Here is a 21364-nt window from a genome sequence, read left to right on the forward strand (position 1 = left end):
TGTCCTTGAAGGTCCTTAGAATTCCAGTAGCTGTCGATGTAAAGCACATTGTTAAGTCCATTTTAATGCAGTTACAAGTAAAGCTGACCATTTTGCTTTTCATGGAAAACAGAATTTATTTAACTTTTAACAGCAAATACTAGGGGAACACTATTTCATCCTAACCATTTCTTTCTCTTGTTGATGTCCAAAGCCAATTTTCTAGTATGGACAGATAACTCCATATTTAGAAGTAAAATAAATAGGCATCTGGGGAGCCAGCATTGACGTTCAGTCTTGAAAATTGGATCCACCGTTGCAATAGCAAACTGTACATTATCTTCCTAAGAAAATACTAATTTATCAGTCCCAAGAGTCAAAGAATTGTTCTGTGTCAGCAATCAGCTTAGCCTCATAATTATAAATTTGTAAGGATCTGTTGAAAGACATGGATCCAGAAGAATTATAGTGTTTCAGAGTGAGTCACTTAGAATAGAGAGCCCTGTTATTTGTAGACATTCCATATAGTCATAGAAATTTAGAGATGGATCACGTCTTAGCAATCATATAGTCTAACCCTTCTATTTTACACATGAAGAAATCAGGGCTTGGAACTTGTCATAGGAAATATATGAAAAGATTTCCATATGCAGCACATCTTCGAAATGGCTATCTTCAATTCATCACTAACACTGCCTTTGAAATGTTCAACATGGTGTTTCCAAAACGTGGCAAGAGTGACTCATTGCTGAAAGACTCCTCTTTGTGTACTATACTTTGCACCTTTAGTCTAGCATGTTCCTTTCTTCCTTTCCTCCCTTCCCCCTCCATTCATTCATTCATTCATTCATTCATTCATTCAAAAGAGAACCCCCTGAGCCCCAATCTCTGTGAGATGCTATGCTAGATGATGGCCAGTTAGAAACACAAGGAGGTTCATGAGCAACCTTGCCTTAGAGGAACTTTTTTTGAGACAGACGGTGAGACCAGTGAATGTGTGGATAGTTGCAAAAGAGCTTCATAAATACCCAACTCTGGGTGTGGGCATGTGTATCTCAGGGTGCTGAGAAGCAAGGAGCAACAATTTCCTGGGAGAGTCTGCGGAAGTGCACCATGGACATAACCCCTAGGAAAGTCTTGTCAGATGAGCCTTGTGTCAGACAGAGGGCAGTGAGGGCATTGCTGGAGAGGAGGAACTTGCCCAAAGGCAGGAGCACTGAAGGAGGAACATGGTGTATCCAGAAATGGGGAGTTTAGCAATGGCAGGACAGGAGGAATTTAGTGATGTGGGAAGATGAATGCTTAGATGAGAAGATAAATTAGAAAATAAATACAGAGGCACCTGGGTGGCTCAGTTGGTCGATTTCAGCTCAGGTCATGATCTCAGGGTTTGCAGGTTCGAGCCCCCATATCAGGCTCTCTGCTGTCAACACAGAGCCAACTTTAGATCTTCTGTCTCCATCTCTCTCTGTCCCTCCCCTGCTCATGCCCTCTCTCTCAAAAATAAACACTGAAAAAAAAAAAAAAAGGAAAAAAAAGTAGGCATACCTCTTTTTTTTTTATTTTTATTTATTTCTAGGAGAGAGAGAGAGACAGCGTGAACAGAGGAGGGTCAGAGAGAGAGGGAGACACAGACTCTGAAACAGGCTCCAGGCTCTGAGCTGGCAGTCAGCACAGAGCCCGACGTGGGGCTCGAACCCACGAACCGCGAGATCATGACCTAAGCGAAAGTCGGACGCCCAACCGACTAAGCCACCCAGGCGCCCCTGGCATACCTCTTTTTATTGCACTTCCTTTTTCTTGGTCTTGTCAAATACTGCATTTTTTTTTATATATATAAGTTGAGTGTCTGTGGCAGTGCTGTGTCAAGCAAGTCTCTCTGTGCCATTTTTCCAACAGCGTTTGCTCACTTTGTATCCATGTCACATTTTGGCAATTCTCACAGTTTTTCAATTTTTTTCATTCTTATTATGTTCATTATGTTGATCTATGATCAGTGATCTTTGATGTTACTCCTGCACTTGTTTTTAACGTGCCACAAGCCATGGCCATATCAGATGGTAAGCCTAATTGTGTAAATGTGCCGTGTGTTCTGACTGGTACATCGACCGTCCATTTTCCCATCTCTCTCCCTCTCCTTGGGCCTCCCTATTCCCTGAGACCTTCTAATTTTGGAATTCAGCCAATTAAGAATCCTACAAGGACCTCTAAGTGTTCGCATGAAAGGAAGAGTTGCAGGTCTCTACTTCAAATCAAAGCTAGAAATGATTATGACTTCAGTCATCTGTGGAGTTTAAGGTACAAAACAGATGAACAAAAGGGAAGGGAAGCAAAAATAATATAAAAACAGAGGGCTGTGGTGGGGGATGAGTTAAACGGGCAAGGGGCATTAAGGAGGACACTTGTTGGGATGAGCACTTGGTGTTACACATAGGGGATGAATCACTGGATTCTACTCCTGAAATCATTATCGCACTATATGCTAAGTCACTTGGATGTAAATTAAAAATAAAAAATAAAAATAAAAAAGCTAGAGGGGCATCTGAGTGTCTCAGTCGGTTGAGCATTCAACTTCGGCTCCAGTCATGATCTCACAGTTCAAGGGTTGGAGCCCCGTGTCGGGCTCTATGCTGACAGCTAGGAGCCTGGAGCCTGTTTCAGATTCTGTGTCTCCTTCTCTCTCTGCCCCTCCCCCATTTGCACTCTGTCTCTCTCTGTCTCTTAAAAATAAGTAACTGTAAAAAACAATTTTAAATAAAAAAGCTAGAAATGATTAAGCTTGTTGAGAAAGGCATGATCAAAAGCCAGGATAGGCTGAAAGCTACGCTTCTTGAACCAAACGGCAGCTAGTTGTGAAGGCAAAGTAAAAATTCTTGAAGGAAATTTAAAGTGCGGCTCTAGTGAACACACAAAAAATTAGAAAGGAAAACAGCCTTCTTGCTGATATGGAGAGAGTTTTAGTGGTCCCCTCAGAAGATTAAACCAGCCACAACATCTCCTTAAGCCAAAGCATCAACCAGAGCAAGGCTCTAACTCTCTTCAATATGTGGAGGCCAAGAGAGGTGGGGAAGTTGCAGAAGAAAAGTTTGAAGCTAGCAGACATTGGTTCATGAAGTTTAAGGAAAGAAGCTTTATGTCCCATAAAAGTGCCAGAGGGAAGCAACACATGCTTACATAGAAGATACAGCAAGTTTTCCAGAAGATCTAGCTGGGATCATTCATGAAGGCAGCTACACTAAACATCAGATTTTTCAATATAGATGAAAGAGCCCTCTACTGGAAGAGGAAGTCCTCTAGGACTTTCAAAGCTAAAGAGGAGAAGTCAGTGCTTGCCTTGAAGGGACAGGTGACTTTTTTATTAGGGGCGATCATAGCTGGTAACTTTAGGTTGAAGCCAGTGTTCATTTGCCATTCTGAAAAGCCCAGGGCCCTTGAGAATTCTGCTACATCTACCCTGCTTGTGCTCTGCAAATGAAACAACACAGCCTGAATAACAGCACATCTGTTTATGGCATGGTTTACTGAATTTTATAAGCCCGCTGCTGAGACCTACTGCCCAGAAAAAAAGATTCCTTTGAAAATATGACTGCTCGTTGACAATGCGCCTGGTCACCTAAGAGGTCTGATGGAGAAGTAAATGACAGGAATGTTGCTTTCGTACCTACCAGTGGAGCATTCCTTCTGTAGCCTGTGGATCAAGGAGTCATTTCAACTTTAAGTCTTGTTATCATCGAAAAAATATATTTTGAAAGTCTGTAGCTTCCATAGATGGTTTTTCCGCTGATGGCTCTGGGCAAAGTAGATTGAAAACCTTCTGGAAAGGATTCCCCAGCCTCAATGCCATTAAGAATAGCTGTGATTCATGGGAAGAGGTCAAATATCAACATTCACAGGAATGGAGGAAGTTGACGTCCACCCTCACGGATGACCATCAGGGATTCTAGACTTCAGTGGACAACATCACTGCAAGTGTGGAAACAGCAGGAGAGCTAGCATTAGAAGTGGATCCTAAAGGGGCGCCTGGGTGGCTTAGTTGGTTAAGCGTCCGACTTTCGCTTAGGTCATGATCTCGCGGTTCGTGGGTTCGAGCCCCGCGTCGGGCTCTGTGCTGACTGCCAGCTCAGAGCCTGGAGCCTGTTTCAGAGTCTGTGACTCCCTCTCTCTGTGACCCTCCCCTGCTCATGCTGTCTCTCTCTCTCTCCTAGAAATAAATAAAAAATATTAAAAAAAAAAAAAGTGGATCCTAAAGATGGAACAGAATTGCTGCAATCTCATGATAAAACTTGAATGGGTGAGGAGTGTTTCTTACAGAGGACCAGAGAAAGTGGTTTCTTGAAATTGAATATACTACTGGGGAAGATGCTGTGGAGATTATTCAACTACAGCAAAGAATTCAGAACATGACATACACTTAGTTGACCAAACAGTGGTAGGGTTTGAGAGAATTGTGTCCAATTTTGAAAGAAACTCAGCCATTGTGTAAATGGTATCAAATGGCATTACGTGCTACAGAGAAACCCTTAGTGAGTCTGTCGATGTGACCAACTTCATTGTTGTCTTACTTGAAGGAAGTCCCAAATCTGATCAGTCAACAGCCATCAGCATCGAAGCAAGACCCTCCTCTAGCAGGAAGATGATGACTGGCTGAAAGCTCAGATGATGGTTAGCACTTTGCAGCAATAAAGTATTTTTAGTTAAGGTATATACATTGTTTTTTGGACATAATGCAATTACACAATTAGTAGATTACAGTATAGGATGGACATAACCATTATATACACTGGGAAACCAAAATATTCACTTGATTGTTTTATTGAAGTATTCCCTTTATTGTTGTGGTCTGGAATGAAATCTGCAGTATCTCTGAAGTATGCCTGCATAGAAACTGCTACATCCTACGCTAAGGAATTTCCTTTCCCAGACTTTACTAATTTAAGTATTAATTCTACCATATGTGTTATATCCAAAGTCATCTTCTGTTATTTTTGCTCCACCTGTATACTACTTGTACTATATTTAACAGTTTCCTAAAATGTCTTACTTTGAAACATACCTGTTTTCAAAAGAAACTTCTCATCAGTATTGTAAATAGAAAACCACCGTCGGGCACGTGGGTGGCTCAGTCAGTTAAGTGTCTGACTCTTTTTTATTTTTTTAATTCTTTTAAAAACATTTTTATTTATTTTTGAGAGAGACAGAGTGCAAGCAGGGGAGGGGCAGAGAGAGAGGGAGACCCGGAATCCGAAGCAGCCTCCAGGATCTGAGCTGTCAGCACAGAGCCTGATGTAGGGCTGGAACTCATGAACCATGAGATCATGACCTAAACTGAAGTTGGACGCTGAATCAACAGAGCCACCCAGGTACCCCAAGCATCTGACTCTTGATTTTACCTCCGGTCATGATCTCGCAGCTCATGAGATCCAGCCCCACGTAGCAAACTGACAGTGCAGAACCTGCTTGAATTGCTCTCCTCTCCCTCTCTCTTTCTGCCTCTCCCCTATTTATTCATGTGTGCACATGCTCCCTCTCTCTCAAAATAAATAAATAAGCATTAAAATAAAAGAAAAACCAACATCAATTGCAGTAAATTCAAGTTCATCATTAAAATGAATGTGACGGGGGCACCTGGGTGCCTCGGTTGGTTAAGCGTCTGATGTCAGCTCAGGTCATGATCTCGGAGTTCATGGGTTCGAGGCCCACACCGGGCTCTGTGCTGACAGCTAACTCAGAGCCTGGAGACTGCTTCAGATTCTGTATCTCCCTGTCTCTCTGACACTCCCCTGCTCGTGCTGTCTCTCTCTCTCTCTCGCACAAATAAATAAAAATATTTTAAAAAATTTTTCTTAAATAAATAAAATGAATGTGATGAAAATAAAACATTCCTATTAAGTCTTTGCTTGTGAAAGTTTCTGAGCCTGAGACCTGCTGTCTCCTCATTTTTAAGGGAGATGGTAAGTTTTAGAGAGGAGTTAAATCCATTGTAGCACCAAACTGAGACTCCTTAAATTATGTAGAAGGAAAAAAGAAAGTTGAATGGCATAAAGCTTCCTTACTTTCTTTTTTATTTTTTAACGTTTATTTGTTTTGGGGGGAGAGAGACAGACAGAGCATGAGTCGGGGAGGAGCAAAGAGAAAGGGAAACACAATCCAAGGCAGGCTTCAGGCTCTGAGCTGTCAGCACAGAGCCCGATGTGGGACTCAAACCCACAGACTGTGAGATCATGACCTGAGCTGAAATCAGGCACTTAACCGACTGAGCCACCCAGGTGCCCCAAAGCTTCCTTATGTTCTAAGTCAGGAATATTCAGCATCGATCTTGTGTGCCATCCTAGATACTACAGGGATATGCATGCTACAGAGGGGGAAGTGTCATAGGCAATACAGGGCCATCTGAGGATTTTGAGCTAAGAAGTGACAAAATCAGACCTACATGAAGAGAGATAACTCAGGACTGCCAAGGGAGACCAGAGAAGTAGCTAGAACTTTGCAGTGCAAGGGTCCCAGTGTGGACCAGTCAATGTAACAGGATGGAAAAGAGGGACCAGATTTGAGAGAAATTTGGGATCGGGCCACATGCAGAGTTGGTGCCTGGAGGGAAGGGACACACAGGTCAACAGAAGAGAAGGGCCAGCAATGCTTTGCAGATAGATGGCTTGAGAGACTGCACGAGTGGTCACATGACCCAGGCCAGGTTTACAGGTAGATGTGTGTGCCGGATGAGAAGGAGAAAGGGAGGAGGGCGAGTAAGGGAGGAGGGAGTAAGACCCTGGCTTTGGAACCTCTACCTGTGACAAGTATGCACCCATCCAAGGCTCACATGAAATGCTTGTGGCAGAAATGCGACACGTGAATGGCAGGCAATGGAAGCCATCTTGCTGGACCTTAGAGACAGCTCCAGTGCCAGTTAGATCGGAAGAGATCACTGTGGTCTCTAAATCAGCCTCAAAAACATTTGCACTTACCTACCAACCATTTTAGAAAATTTGTGACATAATCAGGTAGACAGGTTTAAGGTGTATTAGGCATGTTTACTTTCATAACATGTTAAAAATGAATCCATGCAACCAAGAAGTCATTAAAAACCTAGTTCTGTAAAGCAGTTTCCTGAGAGCTTTGAGCCAGAGAGATAAATTAGACACAGACCCTGTTTGCATAGAGCTTGTAAAGATCTAATAAGAAAGAGATAAAATTTTCAGGGATTTAAAGCTTAACATATGAAGGCTTTATTCATGATTTCCAGAAAACAAGGTTAGCCTCAAAATCTTCCTACTTTCCTACTTACTATAGTTAGTCTGAACTTTGTTTCCATGTGTTTTAAGAAACTGATTATGGTGTTGGGGTAGAACAATGGTATAAATGAAATTTGGAGTAGACTTAACAGAATTCTAAGTTAAAATCTTTTCAATCATTAGTAGCCCTTTTTCTTATGTTGTGCTTAAAATGCTCATTTTCCCAGCTTAGGAGAAATAATACTAAGTTTTGACTTATGTATAGCATAAAATCTTCCTTCTTTCTTAGATGAATATGCATAGTAATAAATTAAAGCATTCTCATGAGAATCTCTTAAATCAGTTTTATGTAACTGGGATTTGTTTGTTTGTTTGTTTTTTTCCTGGTCATCAAGACACAGATTAGAAAGCATAGATTTCACCCTCTCAGCCTAAAAGAGAGTCAGAGGTTTGAATGAGAGGAAGGACAACAAGCCTAATGTTGATGCCCCTTCTTCAGTTTCTAGACCCTTCTGTGGAAAGAAGTGTTTTTATAAGACTCAGACAGAATTCATTTCCATAGAGCGTTCTTAATGGCTCCTGTCAGTACAAAACAGCTGGGAAACATATGGTATCCATTTCCCTGTATCACTTGGAAAAAATTTCACATGTAAATAAAGCCAACATAAAAGAGTAGCCCTTTGAACCCACGACCTTATGCAATACATAAATATATTGGTACAATGCACTCATTGTATTGGTCCACTAAGTTATGTGACTTAAAAAATTTTTTATCACATCCTGAGATGCACGTTTTGAAGAAGTTTCAAAGGAATCAAGGTAATTGGCAAAATATTAGCAAATACCATACCTAATAATAAGTATACATCTCCAAAATGTCAAGGGTTACACACACACACACACACACACACACGCCTGCGCACACACCCCCTGTATTTTAAGCTTTGCAGAAAATTTGATGGATAAAATTAAGACATATTTACACATTATAAACTCTTTGTCCACTATTTGTCTGCTGTTTTAAATAAGTAACCATGTGTGCTTGAAAGGAAGAGAGAAAAGCTTGGCAGAAATTTCTGGCAGACAATTCTTCATTGCTTCTCATTTTTAGGGAAAAATGGACCTATAAAAGATAGGAAACCTTTTTAAATTTATAATAGACCAACTGGAATTTGTCTTTGCCTTTGCATATTTACTTTTCATAAATAACTTTAGGAAATCCAGCTCTTATTGGCGATTATCACTCCTTGGAGTTTATTAACGGGGCTTTTGTCCCCTGTGATATTAAGCTGTAAATCCCTCAGAAGGATGCGCTTCGGGCATTTAAAAGGAGATTTAATGCATTGCGCAAAGTGAGATTCAAATTCAAATACTCGCATTTGTTAATTGTGTGCTCTGTGCCAAGTACTGTGTACAGCTTAAACCGGAGCCAACAAACGGGAAGAGACGCTGCAGCTTAACAGCATCTAGATACCTCCCTTCCCTTCTGGACCATTCCTTGTTAATACCTGTCTCTTACTGGACAGAATCCAGGCCTGTCTCCACAGCTCATAGTATTGTCTTCTTATATGTTAAAGGTCTCAGAGCCATAATTTCACATGGTGCAGACCTTCTGAAACCCTACGGGAAATTACGCTCTTTTGGAGGGAAGAACCCATCCACCAACAATTACATTGCATTCAGGCTCCAGACACTTACTCTCACCTCCTTAACTTGCTTCCAGAACTTCTCTGAATCCTTTAAGATACATCCCAGTAAGAGCAAGAATGACCAGTGATCTAAATTTGGGGAGCATTTTATGACTTCTCTGCCACTTTCTCTCGAGAATTAGTGGGAGCCGGAGACTGTCGTAGAAGTTACAGACCTGAATGCACCCCATCTCCTTAATTCTTTGGTTGTGCCCAGTAGCAAAGAGCAGACACAGGCACAAGCTTTGGGATTAAATACTTCCCACCCGTGGTTGTTCCAGAAGAAGAGAGATAGAGCGGAGAGGCTCCTAGTTGGAAGGCATGTCCTGAAATCTACCCCCTTCAGAGGGGGATGGTGTAAATGTAATGGAAGGAGAGGAGGAGGAGTCCATAAATCAGTGACCTACAAGTTTGCAAAAGCCAGGTCAGCTGTCTAGTCAGGGGAGTGCCCCAGAGAGGAGGCAGGATCATCACGATGGAGAAGACTAGTGTTCTGTCACCCTGTACCACGAGAAGTCACAGGGTTGCCTTTCACAAGGCTTACTAGGAGAGACAGTGCTCTTATCTTTAACGCCCAGACCCATTGCTGTTTCATTGTATGCTCCATCTCAACCAGACACTCACTCAAAGGCAAACCATGCACCCTTTATCTGAGCTTTGCAGAGAAATGAGAAGGAAAAAACACAAAACAAAACCACTAACCCACACATCTCACTCTCCCTTTGCATCTTCCTCTCCTCCTGATTCTTCCCAGCTTTGCCAACAATGAAGGGGAGCGTTGAACTTTCCTGTATGTTCCATTATAAAGTATGAATACATTATGTTGCTGTGTGCGTATGTCAGAAAGCACTGTGAAATTCCCTGAACGCTGGTTCGCTGGAATACTCATCTGTGGCAGAGAATCACCCAGTAGGGCACTGTTTGAGTTTGTCCAATATTAAATAATTTACCCCTTCTTTATATGAGACCTCTTAAGCTTTAAGGATATACACGTGTGTGCACACACACGTATGTGCCAATGTGCACGTCCATCCCTTCTCTCCCTAAACTAATTTGCAAGTCCATTTAACGCAGAGGATCCTTTCTCTAGTTCTGTTCCTCAAGGTGGTGACGAGTCTCATAATACTTCCAAAGAGGTATAGCCGTCCAGGGAATGAACCTAAAAGTCTGTCAGGGTTTGTTGTTGTTTTGGCTGTCTCCTTTTACCGTACTTACTACTTGAATTAATTTTGAGCCAATATGCCATCACTTCTGTCACTCGCTGTTTTCTAGGGGTAAGTATGAACCGTTTGTTTTGTGATATCTTGTGTTTGGTTTTCATTCACTCTTAGTTGTCCCCTTAGACAGGGGCTTTCTTTGAACATGACGTGAGTGGTCCACATCTGCCTGCACGGCCCAGATATCTTCAGTGTTTCCGTTTAATACTCTCCTCTTTTATGTATTTCAAAACAGTTTCTAATTCGAGCTGGAATTGCAGTGTGTCGGCTCTCATTGCAAACACACAGAAGCCCACAGGCATCGCTGATGTGTACAGTAAGTTCCGTCCCGTGAAGCGAGTTTCCCCGCTGAAACACCAGCCAGAGACTCTGGACAACAATGAAAGTGATGACCAAAAGAACCAGAAGGTGGAGTACCAGAAAGGGAGTGATTTGGAGCCAGGCACCCAGCCTGAGGAGCTCAGTCCTGGAGAAGGAGACAACGGCCCCCAAAGCGAAAGCACCGAGCCCAGCACCTTGCTGGGTGAACTGGAGCATTATGACCTTGACATGGATGAGATTCTGGATGTGCCTTACATTAAATCCAGTCAACAGCTGGCCCCTTTTCCCAAGGTGACTTCAGATAAGAGAATTCTGGGTTTGTGCACGACCATCAATGGCCTTTCTGGCAAAGCCTGCTCTACCGGAAGTGCCGAGAGCTCACCTTCCACCATGACGCCATTCTGTGTCCTTTCTCCCGTGAAAAGCCCTCACTTGAGAAAAGCACCGTCCGTTATCCGTGACCCGCAAAAGCTTTCTGCCGCAGAATCTGAGAGCTCACCGTCTCTGGTGAAGTGTGGCTCTGCATATGAGCCCGAAAACCAGAGCAAGGATTTCCTCAACACGACCTTTAGTGATCCTCATAGTCGAAAACGCGAGAAGGCAACGCCAGACTGCCAGCTCAGGGACTTCCATCTGCAGTCCTCTGCCACGGAACCCAAATTGGAAGAGCACATTGGGGGTGTGAACTGGACCAGCTCCCAAGGCCCAGAAGAAAGGAGTGAGTATCTGAAAAAAGGGAAAAGCATCTTGAACATCGTTAAAGAAGGACAGATATCTCTCCTGGTGAGTATGATCTAATTCAGTAACCTAGAGACTCCAGTTTTATCAGCTTCACTCATGAGTAATAGAATGATGACCATTTGTTCCCATTCTAGCTTAATCTTTACTCGTAGCTTTAGTTTGATGAGATGCCTTTTGAAGTTTAAAATCCACCTTTGGGTTAGTACAGGGGGAACATAAACAGCTACAGAGGGAGCATTATTCCTCTTTAACTTGGCAGGACTTTGACTAGAATAGGACACATAATCTAAAACAAAAACACAACAAGTCCAGTGCTTGCTTTAACGTGACTCTTAATGTCTTTCTTTTCCCTTTCCAAATGGTGCCCAATGTTCCCACTCATGTACTTGTGGGGGCGTGTGTTCCTTGTTGCTGGTGGACCTGCCAGATCCATGAACAGAGGGTCTTCTGTTTTACCCTGATCATTATTCAGAAGAGTTGGACCAGGATGTCTAAGAGCATTTGCAGATAGAGGCTTACCCTAGAGCTTGGTTGCCCTCTGACCTATTTGGGGCTTTTATTCAGTCCCAGCGTGGCATGTCTAGAGAGCGTGAAGAAGCTTTTCCAAAAGGTCTGGTCACGGAGTTAACGTGATGTGAGGAAAGTCTATTCTGCCTCGTCTCTGAGAGAGCTCGGCCGAAATCACACTCCATCTGCCTGCATTGTTCTTTTCTGGCTTCCAGACTTGGATCGAACAGTAGCAAGCCTGGGCTGATACCATGATGTTAATTAAAGTCTCACTCAAGAAAATCATCACATCTTGGCAGTGCCATTCCACTCAGGGTAAAGCTCTACAGGGATAAGTACAATGTGCTTGGTCCATTATCCCAAATCTTACTGTTATAGGATGATAGGATTGAACAGTTTTACTAAATAAAGAAATACAAACTTTTTTTCTGCTGAAAATAGCTTTCCCATTTCTCCTGGCTCTTCCTCTCTATTTCTCTCTTGTTCATTTCTGCCTTTTGTCCATCCCATGTTTTCACATTTCCCAAGTGATAACACCTCTCGATTCACCCAACAGCCTCTATCGACCATGGAACTAATACAGGGAACTAAGTTTTACTACAGGTGAGAAAACCAAAGTCCAGGTAGCCTCCAGATGCCCCCGGAGTCTCTCTGGGGCGAAAGTGTCTAGAAGTGTCTAGAAGAACCCCGTGGTGGCACTTAGTCATGGCAGCCATCATGGAATTTGCTATCAAAGCCAATTCTCCATAGTTTAAGGCAGACCAGATGGTTGAGAGAAGTGGTTCCTTTATTCAGCAAACCTACAACAGAGAATAAAACACAGTCTGGCTGTCAGCACTTAGCAGCCGAGTGGAGTAGACAGAAAGGGAATTTGCCAATTACCATAAATGTCAGTGCAGTTGTTTAGAAAGCCAGCTTGGAGCCTCGGAGATCTTGCTGACCTATCCCAGTCACCATGTCTCCCATGAAGATAAGTCTCTTGAGAACTCATGTTCTCAAGGAAAGTATAGCAAACTCTGTACTGGACAGTCATCAGAACTGATGGTAAGGAATTCTGACCTATGACACCCCCAGGATTGCCACCAAAGTTTCTGGAAGCTCATGTCTTCTTCCCAGTGTCCACAGCAGAACCTCCACAGTACCTCATTCTGATTATGGACTTAAGCATTCTACTCTTAACTGTTTGTACAGCCACACCTCGCTGCTGACAACCTAGACAAAATTCATGATGAAAGCGGCAACAATCTCTTACACGTGGCCGCATCGCAGGGACACGCGGAATGTCTGCAGCATCTCACGTCTTTGATGGGAGAGGACTGCCTCAGTGAGCGGAATGTGGAGAGATTGACTCCAGCGGGCTTGGCCATCAAGGTGATCAGTTGGGGGCTGCACCCTCCACAGCTAACAGTTGGGTTGTTGGGGTTTTTTGTTGTTGTTTTTTAGGGCTTATTTTCATTAATGTTGAGAAAGATACAAAGCGGGGGAGGGGCAGAGAGAGAAGGAGACAGAATCCCAAGCAGGCTGCACACTGTCAGCGCAAAGCCCGACATGGGGCTCAAACCCACACACTGTGAGAGCATGATCCATGACCCGAGCCAAAATCAGAGTTGGATGCTTAACTGACTGAACCACCCAGGTGACCCCAATCCCATGACTGCTGTTGTAAGATTCCTAGTGAGCCAACTTGGAAAGATGAGTATAGGGAAAGAGGAGCGCAGTATACCAAGCAAATGGCAAATGAGCATACGACATTTAAGATAGTAATCATTTCAGTTACTAACTGCTTTGAGATTTGGAGACTACATTCCAACTTATGGTGCAATGAGGGTAAGCTTCGAGTCAGCTAATAAAGAGGACGTAAAATGTTCTAGTGCAGTCCTCAGAACTTTTGTTATTGCTGGTGACGGCAACTCAGAGTCTGAACCACACCTGGGTTTATCTGAGACAGTTTCATTTTTTTCCTAATGTGAATATAATGAGCGAGACAAATGAGGAAAAGGTGTATTTTAAGGAATGATAGCTCTCAGGAGTATTTCAGATACTAAAGCAGGCTTCTAATGGATCACATCTGAAGTTGAAATGTCTTCAGGACCCAGAGTTGTTCAGAGGGTCAGTGCGGAGTTTGAGTCTAGCTCTTGGCTAAGCGCTGTATGCTCTCAGTCAAAAACCACACAGATTAATGCCAAGTGAGAAAGAGTTAAAACCTAGACATTGTGAGTCAGGGAAACATGGTCTTTTATAGCACTGCACGTAAGTGCCTCTGTAAAATATAACACATCACTAGAAGGTTAGCTATTAAACTAAAATTACTTGTAAGATCTTTGGCAGATAAATGTAGAATTCAGTCATATTTATGAAGAAGCCATAAGTGAAGTTCAGGGAAATATAATACAGCTTGTGCTTCTACGTATGTGTTTTGCTAGTTATGTCTTCTAAAAACTGAATGATCATAATTTTTAGAAATGGAATTATTTTTGAAATTTACTAGGGGAACTTTCTAGTTAAAGAAACCTATTTGTGAATTCACTGAAGAACATGTTACATTTTAAAAACAAGTGGTTGCTGGCCTACCCCTCATATATTTTTTAAGCAATCTGAACTTTTGCATCTTTAATTTGTTTACCATGCAGTAAAGTTTTACGTATTAAAAGTTGCTTTCTGTTTTATTTAATTTTACTCAGTGATAATGTACCATTGCAAAGATAGTATAGAAAATAATATTTTTTTATAAAATAAGTAATCTACGACCCTGGTAGATACCGCTTTCCTTTAGTGAATGTTGCTCTGTCACATTAAGAGTGGTACTACAGGCAGCCCTCATGAAGAAAGAGAAATTAGATGGGAAGTCAAGGTGCACAGTAGTTGAGTTCGACAATGTGTCGAACTGTCGAACTAGGTGGTACTATGTTAGATGATGGCAGTACAACTTTGAATGAGACATAGTCCCTTATCTTAAAGAGCTGATAGCCTGATAGATAAGGCAGGTAAATTACCAGAAATTCAAGTGCAGGGTGGCAAATTCAGGATCTAGTCCTAAATCCGACTCCTATGAGAAGGCAGGAGTTGGGTCTGGTCATCAATGGACATGGGTCAGTGATGAATAGAATATTCATGCAATGCCAATAAATGTTGACATTTGCCTTGCTGTTTTAGTGTTTAGAAAATACAGTTCTCATTAGTTTTTCTAGCTAATGTTAGTTTATGGAGGATATCTTAGCTGCATAGTTGGCAGAGAAAGGGTTTTTTTTCTTTGTTTATATCTCCTCATGCTTGTTTTCATAGATTAAGAGTCTTCAGAGTAGGACAGTACATAAGAAACTTGGTGGTCATTAAGCCACCCGGGTATAAACTCCTTCTACGGTATCCATGTTGTTAATTCATTCTTCGTAAACTCCTCTAGTCAACAAATGCTATCACATAATCGGCATGGAAGTTTAAACTGCAGTGCATTTGGGGACGTCTGGCTGGCTCAATTGGAAGAGTGTGCAACTCTTGATCTTGGAGTTGAGTTCAAGCCCCATGTTGGGGGTAGAGATTACTGAATAAGAAGAATAAGAGTAAGAGTAAGGATAAGGGTAGGGATAGGGAGAGGGATGGGGGTAAGGATAAGGATAAGAATAAAAGAATAAGATTAAGAATAAAATGGCAGTGCATTTTGTTTCTTTGTTTTAATGAAGAACACATATCAAACCCATAAGACTCAAAAGCCCTTCTGGAAACGGGGTCTCAGACTTTTCATATTTTTACTTACAGGCAAATGATATGAGAAAGGGAAATCTTCTGTTTCTTCATTTAATGTAGAATTTACAAACGCAGTATATACAAATCTTTTGTAAGTGCCACCCCCTTTGGAAATTGGTCCTGACACAAATCCTGCCTCAGTCCATTCAGTGTAATTTGATAGGAGTTGGTGAAGTCAAGGGAGTTATAAGAAGTCATCACTCTTCTGTTTTAGGACCTTGTTTTGAACACCAGTGACCAGCCGCTGGTGTTTCAGCTCATTAAACATAGTTCTGAGAGCCCTGCTGTTATGAAAGACAACAAACTCGGTACAAATGGCAAAAGTAGCCGAGATAATATGCCTGGACGGACAGGAAACAGAGTCAGAGGAAGGGTATCAAATTAAAAGATTACCTGAAGAAAGGGGCTTTGAAGGCTTATGAATGCCTCTCCCCTCCACTTAAACTCCTTACATGGAACATAATAAATTCTTACCAGAATTTATTGAGAGTTTTCTGAGGGAACCCAACACTAAATACTGTGGCACTTTAGCACATTACTGAGTGCCCTTGAGGAACAGTTCGACAAAATGACAGGAAAGAAAGATTTCTATAAGGTGAGGGCACTGTGTTTCTCACATGGGGCCAACACGATACATTATTTTAGGTGCTAAACAGACATGGAATGAAATAACCTTAATTTCTTTTTCATTTCTCATTCATCCTTTGTGATCAAGCTCAAAGACACCATGTTGGTCTGGTGAGAAAATGACTCCAAAGACATAATCTACTGACACTTTTTTTTAAAATTTTTTAAATGTTTTTTATTTATTTCTGAGAGAGAGAGACAGCGTGAGCAGGGGAGGGTCAGAGAGGGAGATACAGAATCTGAAGCAGCCTCCAGGCTCTGAACTAGCTGTCAGCACAGAGCCCGATGCAGGGCTCAAACCCATGAACCGTGAGATCATGACCTGAGCTGAAGTTGGACGCTTAACCGACTGAGCCACCCAGACGCCCCTGACACTCCTTTTTAACGTCCAGGGAGTGACCCCAGTCTCAGAGACTTCCACAGGCAACAGTCTCCTGTCAGAATGTGATAACATTTTTGTTTGTTTGTTTTCTTGGTATTTCTATTTATGGCAAGTCATGCATTCAAAACTGCAATCTATTTCCTTCCACCTTTGTATCAGCATTTTATCACTTAATACATTTATTTCAATGGCACCTTCTGGAGTAACTAGACCTAACAGACAGCTAACAGAACATTCTACCCAGCAACAGAAGAGTGTGCATTCTCCCCAAGTACATGTGGGACATTCTCCAGAATAGATCATATGTGTGGCTGTAGAACAGGTCTCAGTAAATTAGAAAGGCTTGGAGTCATGCAAAGTATGCCCTTTTAACCATAGTGAAATGCAGTTAGAAGTCAGTAACAGAAGGAAATGTGGGATATTCACAAGTGTCTGGAATTAATAGAATAATTAATAATCACATATCCAGAAAAATCACTCCAGAATAATGACTTATCAAAGAAGAAAGTACAAGAGATGCTGGAAAATATTTGAAAATGCAATCTATTAAGCAATATACTATGCAGCTAAAGCAATGCTGAGAACAAAATATATAAGTGTAAATGCCAGCATTAAAAAAAGAAAAGGGAAAAGACCTAAAGTAATTGCTTAGAGGCACCTGGGTAGCTCAGTTGGTTAAGCATCCAATTCTTGATTTTGGCTCAGGTCATGATCTTGCCGTCATGAGATCAAGCCCCAGGTCAGGCTTTGTGCTGGGTGTGGAGCCTGCTTCAGATCCTCTGTCTCCCCCTTTCTCTGCCCCTCCCCCCACCCAAGTTGTTTAACAATAAACAAACAAATAAATAAATAAATAAATAAATAATAAAGCTAATACCTTAGTCTTCTACCTTAGGAAACCTGAAAAATAAAAGCCAACTCCAAAGCAAGCAGAAGGAAAGAAACTTAAAAATTCAAGCAGAAATAAATGGAACAGAGAATAGAAAAAAAAAAAATAGAGAAAGTCAACAAAACCAATTCTGGTTCCATGAAAGGATTTTTTAAAACATTAGTTAGCTTTTGGTTAGACTAAGAAAAAAGACACAAGACTCAAGCCATTCAAATCAGAAATGTTGCCTTATACTTCCGTGTTCTGTGTAAATACCAGCTGCTGTGAACGGTCTTGCCTAGCAGATGCTCACCACGATTCTCCTTCCTTTCTTCATCCAGAAGGAATGGAGCACATTGTGTCAGTGGTTTGTTGGGTTTTTATTAATCCTCGTAGGGACCAGGTGGCTTCCTCAAAGCGTGCAGTGTGAAGAACATGTCTAATGAAGGATCCATACACAAGAGGATGATGAGTGGGGTACAGGGAGCCCAGGGGGAAAGGCGCAGGGTCCTGGGGCAAGGGCAGAGCACTGCTCCCATCTGGCAGCCTTGGGTGCCAGCAAGACAGGGCTGACTGGGAGCACTGGCTGATTTTTGACCTTTGACTGGTAGAGGGATGCAGCAGCCAGTGGTGACCCCATGGGGGTTGGGGAAGCCAGGAACAGATGGGACCTCAAACTCACTCTTTTTTTTTTTTTTTAAATGTTTATTTATTTTTGAGACAGAAACAGAGCATGAGTTGGGGAGGGGCAGAGAGAGAGGGAGACACAGAATCTGAAGCAGGCTCCAGGCTCTGAGCTGTCAGCACAGAGCCTGATGCAGGGCTCGAACCCACGAACTGTGAGATCATGACCTGAGCCAAAGTTGGACGCTTCACCGACTGAGCCACCCAGGTGCCCCACGCTCACTCTCCTTTTGTGGTGTCCCGCGACCACTCTCCATCAGCCAAACCTGGGGACAAGGGAGATGGCCCATACAGATCAACCTCCTCCGGCAGCAAGGAGGGCAGTGGAGGGAGGAGACAGATCACAGGGGGCACGTGGAAGGTACTTGGCACACACCTGAACCTGCTAGATTCCCCCAGCAGAAGGATCGTCTCTGCCTGCAAACAGCTGGGACTTGACTGCTTGAAATCCCAATATCCAAATTGGTGTAGATGAATAATGAGCACATTACCTCCTGCATCTTATGTCTAGAATAGGCTTCCAGGTCTTTTCTCCTGGGCTAAGGCCCCACACTGGGCAAACCAGGAAGTTAGCTGAACATCTCATTTGTGTTATAGAGGATCTAAAAGAGCGCGCTACTAGTAAAAGGTAATAAGTGTTGTGTCCCGAGTACTCTCACATGCTTTGTCTCATCTGCTGCTCGCAGTAACTGTGTGAGCTCATTACTGCTATCCCTGCCATTTCACAGATGAGAAAATGGAGTGTCAGAGTGGAGAAGCAATTTATTCAAGGTCTTATAATTAAGTAGTGGATTAAGGATTTAAACCCATTCCCAAGTCTGGGTCCTCATGACTAGGTTATACGTGTCACAGCTGCCTTCCTGGTTTGTCTCAGCACCAGAGGAAAGAGCCAGGGTGGGGACGCAGGCACCCAAGCCTTGGATGAAGGTAGCATTTGAGCCAGTATAATAGGATTATTTTCTCTTTCTTACTTTTGGAATCCTGCCATTTCAAAGTCTCAAGGGTAAAAGCCTATTCTAACAGTTCATGAGTAAACAGATATCGGTATATTCATATAATGGAACACTTGTTAGCAATAAAAAGGAAGAAACTTTTCATGCAAGCAGCAGCATGGATGAATCTCAGAGGCATGAATGCTGAGTGATAGAAGCGAGACACAGAAGAATAAAATAAAAATCCTATCAGTGGTTGCCTGGAGCAAAGGTGAGGACCTAAGACCAGGGGTGTCCTAGAGATTGTGGGGAGGGGAGCGATGGAATTGTTCTGTATCTTGATTGGAGCAGTAGTTACAAGAGAGTATATATTTGTCAAAATTCATCAAACCACATGCTTAAAAAAGGGTAGAGTATGTTTTATAGCATGCAAAATTATACCTCAATAAAGTGATTTTAAACTAACTGATTAAATTTATGAAAATGCACTTAAGTAAAAATTTTCTGACTGCTTTTGAGTCAAAGCCACAGATCAGAAATGTAATAGGTGATCTGCTTATATTACAAATAAATTAAGGCAAATACAAGAACCAAAAGTCACGAGATTTTTTTTCCCTTGGCAAAGTTACCATCTATGAATTTTTAGGGTTTTCTTGTTGTTGTTGTTCCTTTTTGTTTGTTTTTTTGTGGGGTTTTTGTTTGTTTGGTTGGTTTTTTGAGAGAGAGTGAACATGAGCAGGGAAGAGGCAGAGAAAGAGGTTGAGAAAGAGAGACTCTCAAGCAGGCTCTGTGTTGTCAACACAGAACTTGACGTGGGGCTCGAACCTCATGCATGAGATCATGACCTGAGCCAAAATCAAGAGTTGGACACTTAACCAACTGAATTATGCAGGCGCTCCTGTGAGGTTTTCTTTCTTTTTTTTTAAGTTTATTTTATTTGTTTTTTTTTTTTTAATTTGCCTTAGAGAGAGAGAGAGACTGCATGCACACACAAACAAGAAGGGGTCGGAGAGAGAGAGAGAGGAAGAGAGAATCCCAAGCAGTCTCTGAGCTGTGAGCACAGAGCCTGACACAGGGCTCGATCCCATGAACTGTGACATCACGACATCACGACCTGAGCCGAAATCAGGAGTCGGACATCCAACCGACCGAGCCACCCAGATGCCCCTATGACTTATTTTTCAAACCTGAATTACTTTGAATTTCTTTCTTCTTTTTGTCAATCTAGAATGGTCAGTTGGAGTGTGTCCGTTGGATGGTGAGTGAAACTGAGGCCATTGCCGAACTGAGTTGTTCTAAGGATTTTCCAAGCCTTATTCATTACGCAGGTGGCTTTGGTCAGGTATGAAGAATTTCTAATAATCAGATTTATAAGCAATCATTTCATTGTCATCTTTTTAAGTGAAAAACATGTTTTAAACAATCTAAATATCTCACAATAAGATATTGGATAAATAATGAAGTTACATACATAGGATGGAATTTTATGGGAAAAAATGTTCATTATATACTATTGAAATGTATGCTATAAAACCACTCCTGTAATTTGGTACCAACTTTGAAATCTAGAAAAGGAGGAAGAGACGTAAATAATAAGATTAGAAAACAAGCTCTGCCACATGTTCATAGCTGTTATCACTCAAGGTAGAATTACAAGTGGCTTTTATCTTCTTTTTTTGTTTTTTAGTATTTTCCAAATTGTCTGCAATAAATGCATTTAACTTTCATCAAAAGGGAAGATGCTACATTTTCTCGTATCCAACAGTTAAAGGAAAAAAATCTTCAGTAAGATACTAATCAAGTAAATCTCTATTAGAGATGAGCCAACACACTAACTCGATCAGTCTCAGTTACAGCCAGTTTCTATACTAGGAAATCCCAGTATGAGTAATCTATGTACACAGATCACACTCCGGGGTATGGAGTACAAAAACTATCAGTAACTCCCTTTGAGACGGATACGTATAAATTATATTTTTAAAAAAATTGGAACCACAAAATGCCAATCTCAGTCTTAAAAAAATAAATAAAGTCAGCACTGTATTAAAATAGATTTAATCATATTTGTTTGTGGCAAAGAAAATTGCTTCTCGTACATATAACCATATCCCTTTTGGCTTCATAAACGTTCTCAGTGGCAGTAAATTGTGGTATTGTTAACAAGAGATTATGCTTTTCCGAGCATGACAATCTCAAGTTCAAGAAATACCCTTGGAGAATATGACTACAGCTTTTCTCTTTAGTGGGAGTCCATGTTAGGTGATAGTTCACATTGTACCATGGTAACTTCAATTAATATAAATTATACATATGTATGTAGGTATGAGTGTGTGTTTGTTTGTATATATGTATGTGTATATATGTAACGTATATAAATATAGCATATATATAAATATAACATACAATGCATATATAACATATACAACGTGTGTGTCTATATATGTGTGTGTG

General features: G+C 41.7%; 1 protein-coding gene across 2 annotated transcripts in view; it reads left to right on the top strand.

Annotated features, from left to right (window-relative positions):
• The window catches only part of SNCAIP (synuclein alpha interacting protein), an 81978-nt gene that overhangs the window by 29581 nt on the left and 31033 nt on the right, over positions 1 to 21364 (top strand). For both annotated transcript variants that reach the window (XM_077753031.1, XM_077753032.1), the window contains exons 3-5: positions 10349 to 11217; positions 12874 to 13053; positions 20142 to 20255. In XM_077753031.1, coding sequence (XP_077609157.1) covers positions 10349 to 11217; positions 12874 to 13053; positions 20142 to 20255 — 1163 coding nt within the window. The remainder of the gene's footprint in view (positions 1 to 10348; positions 11218 to 12873; positions 13054 to 20141; positions 20256 to 21364) is intronic.

The sequence above is a fragment of the Crocuta crocuta genome, unplaced genomic scaffold, assembly GCF_008692635.1.
Source record: "Crocuta crocuta isolate KB4526 unplaced genomic scaffold, BGI_CrCroc_1.0 scaffold377, whole genome shotgun sequence".
Taxonomy (NCBI): Eukaryota; Metazoa; Chordata; class Mammalia; order Carnivora; family Hyaenidae; genus Crocuta; species Crocuta crocuta.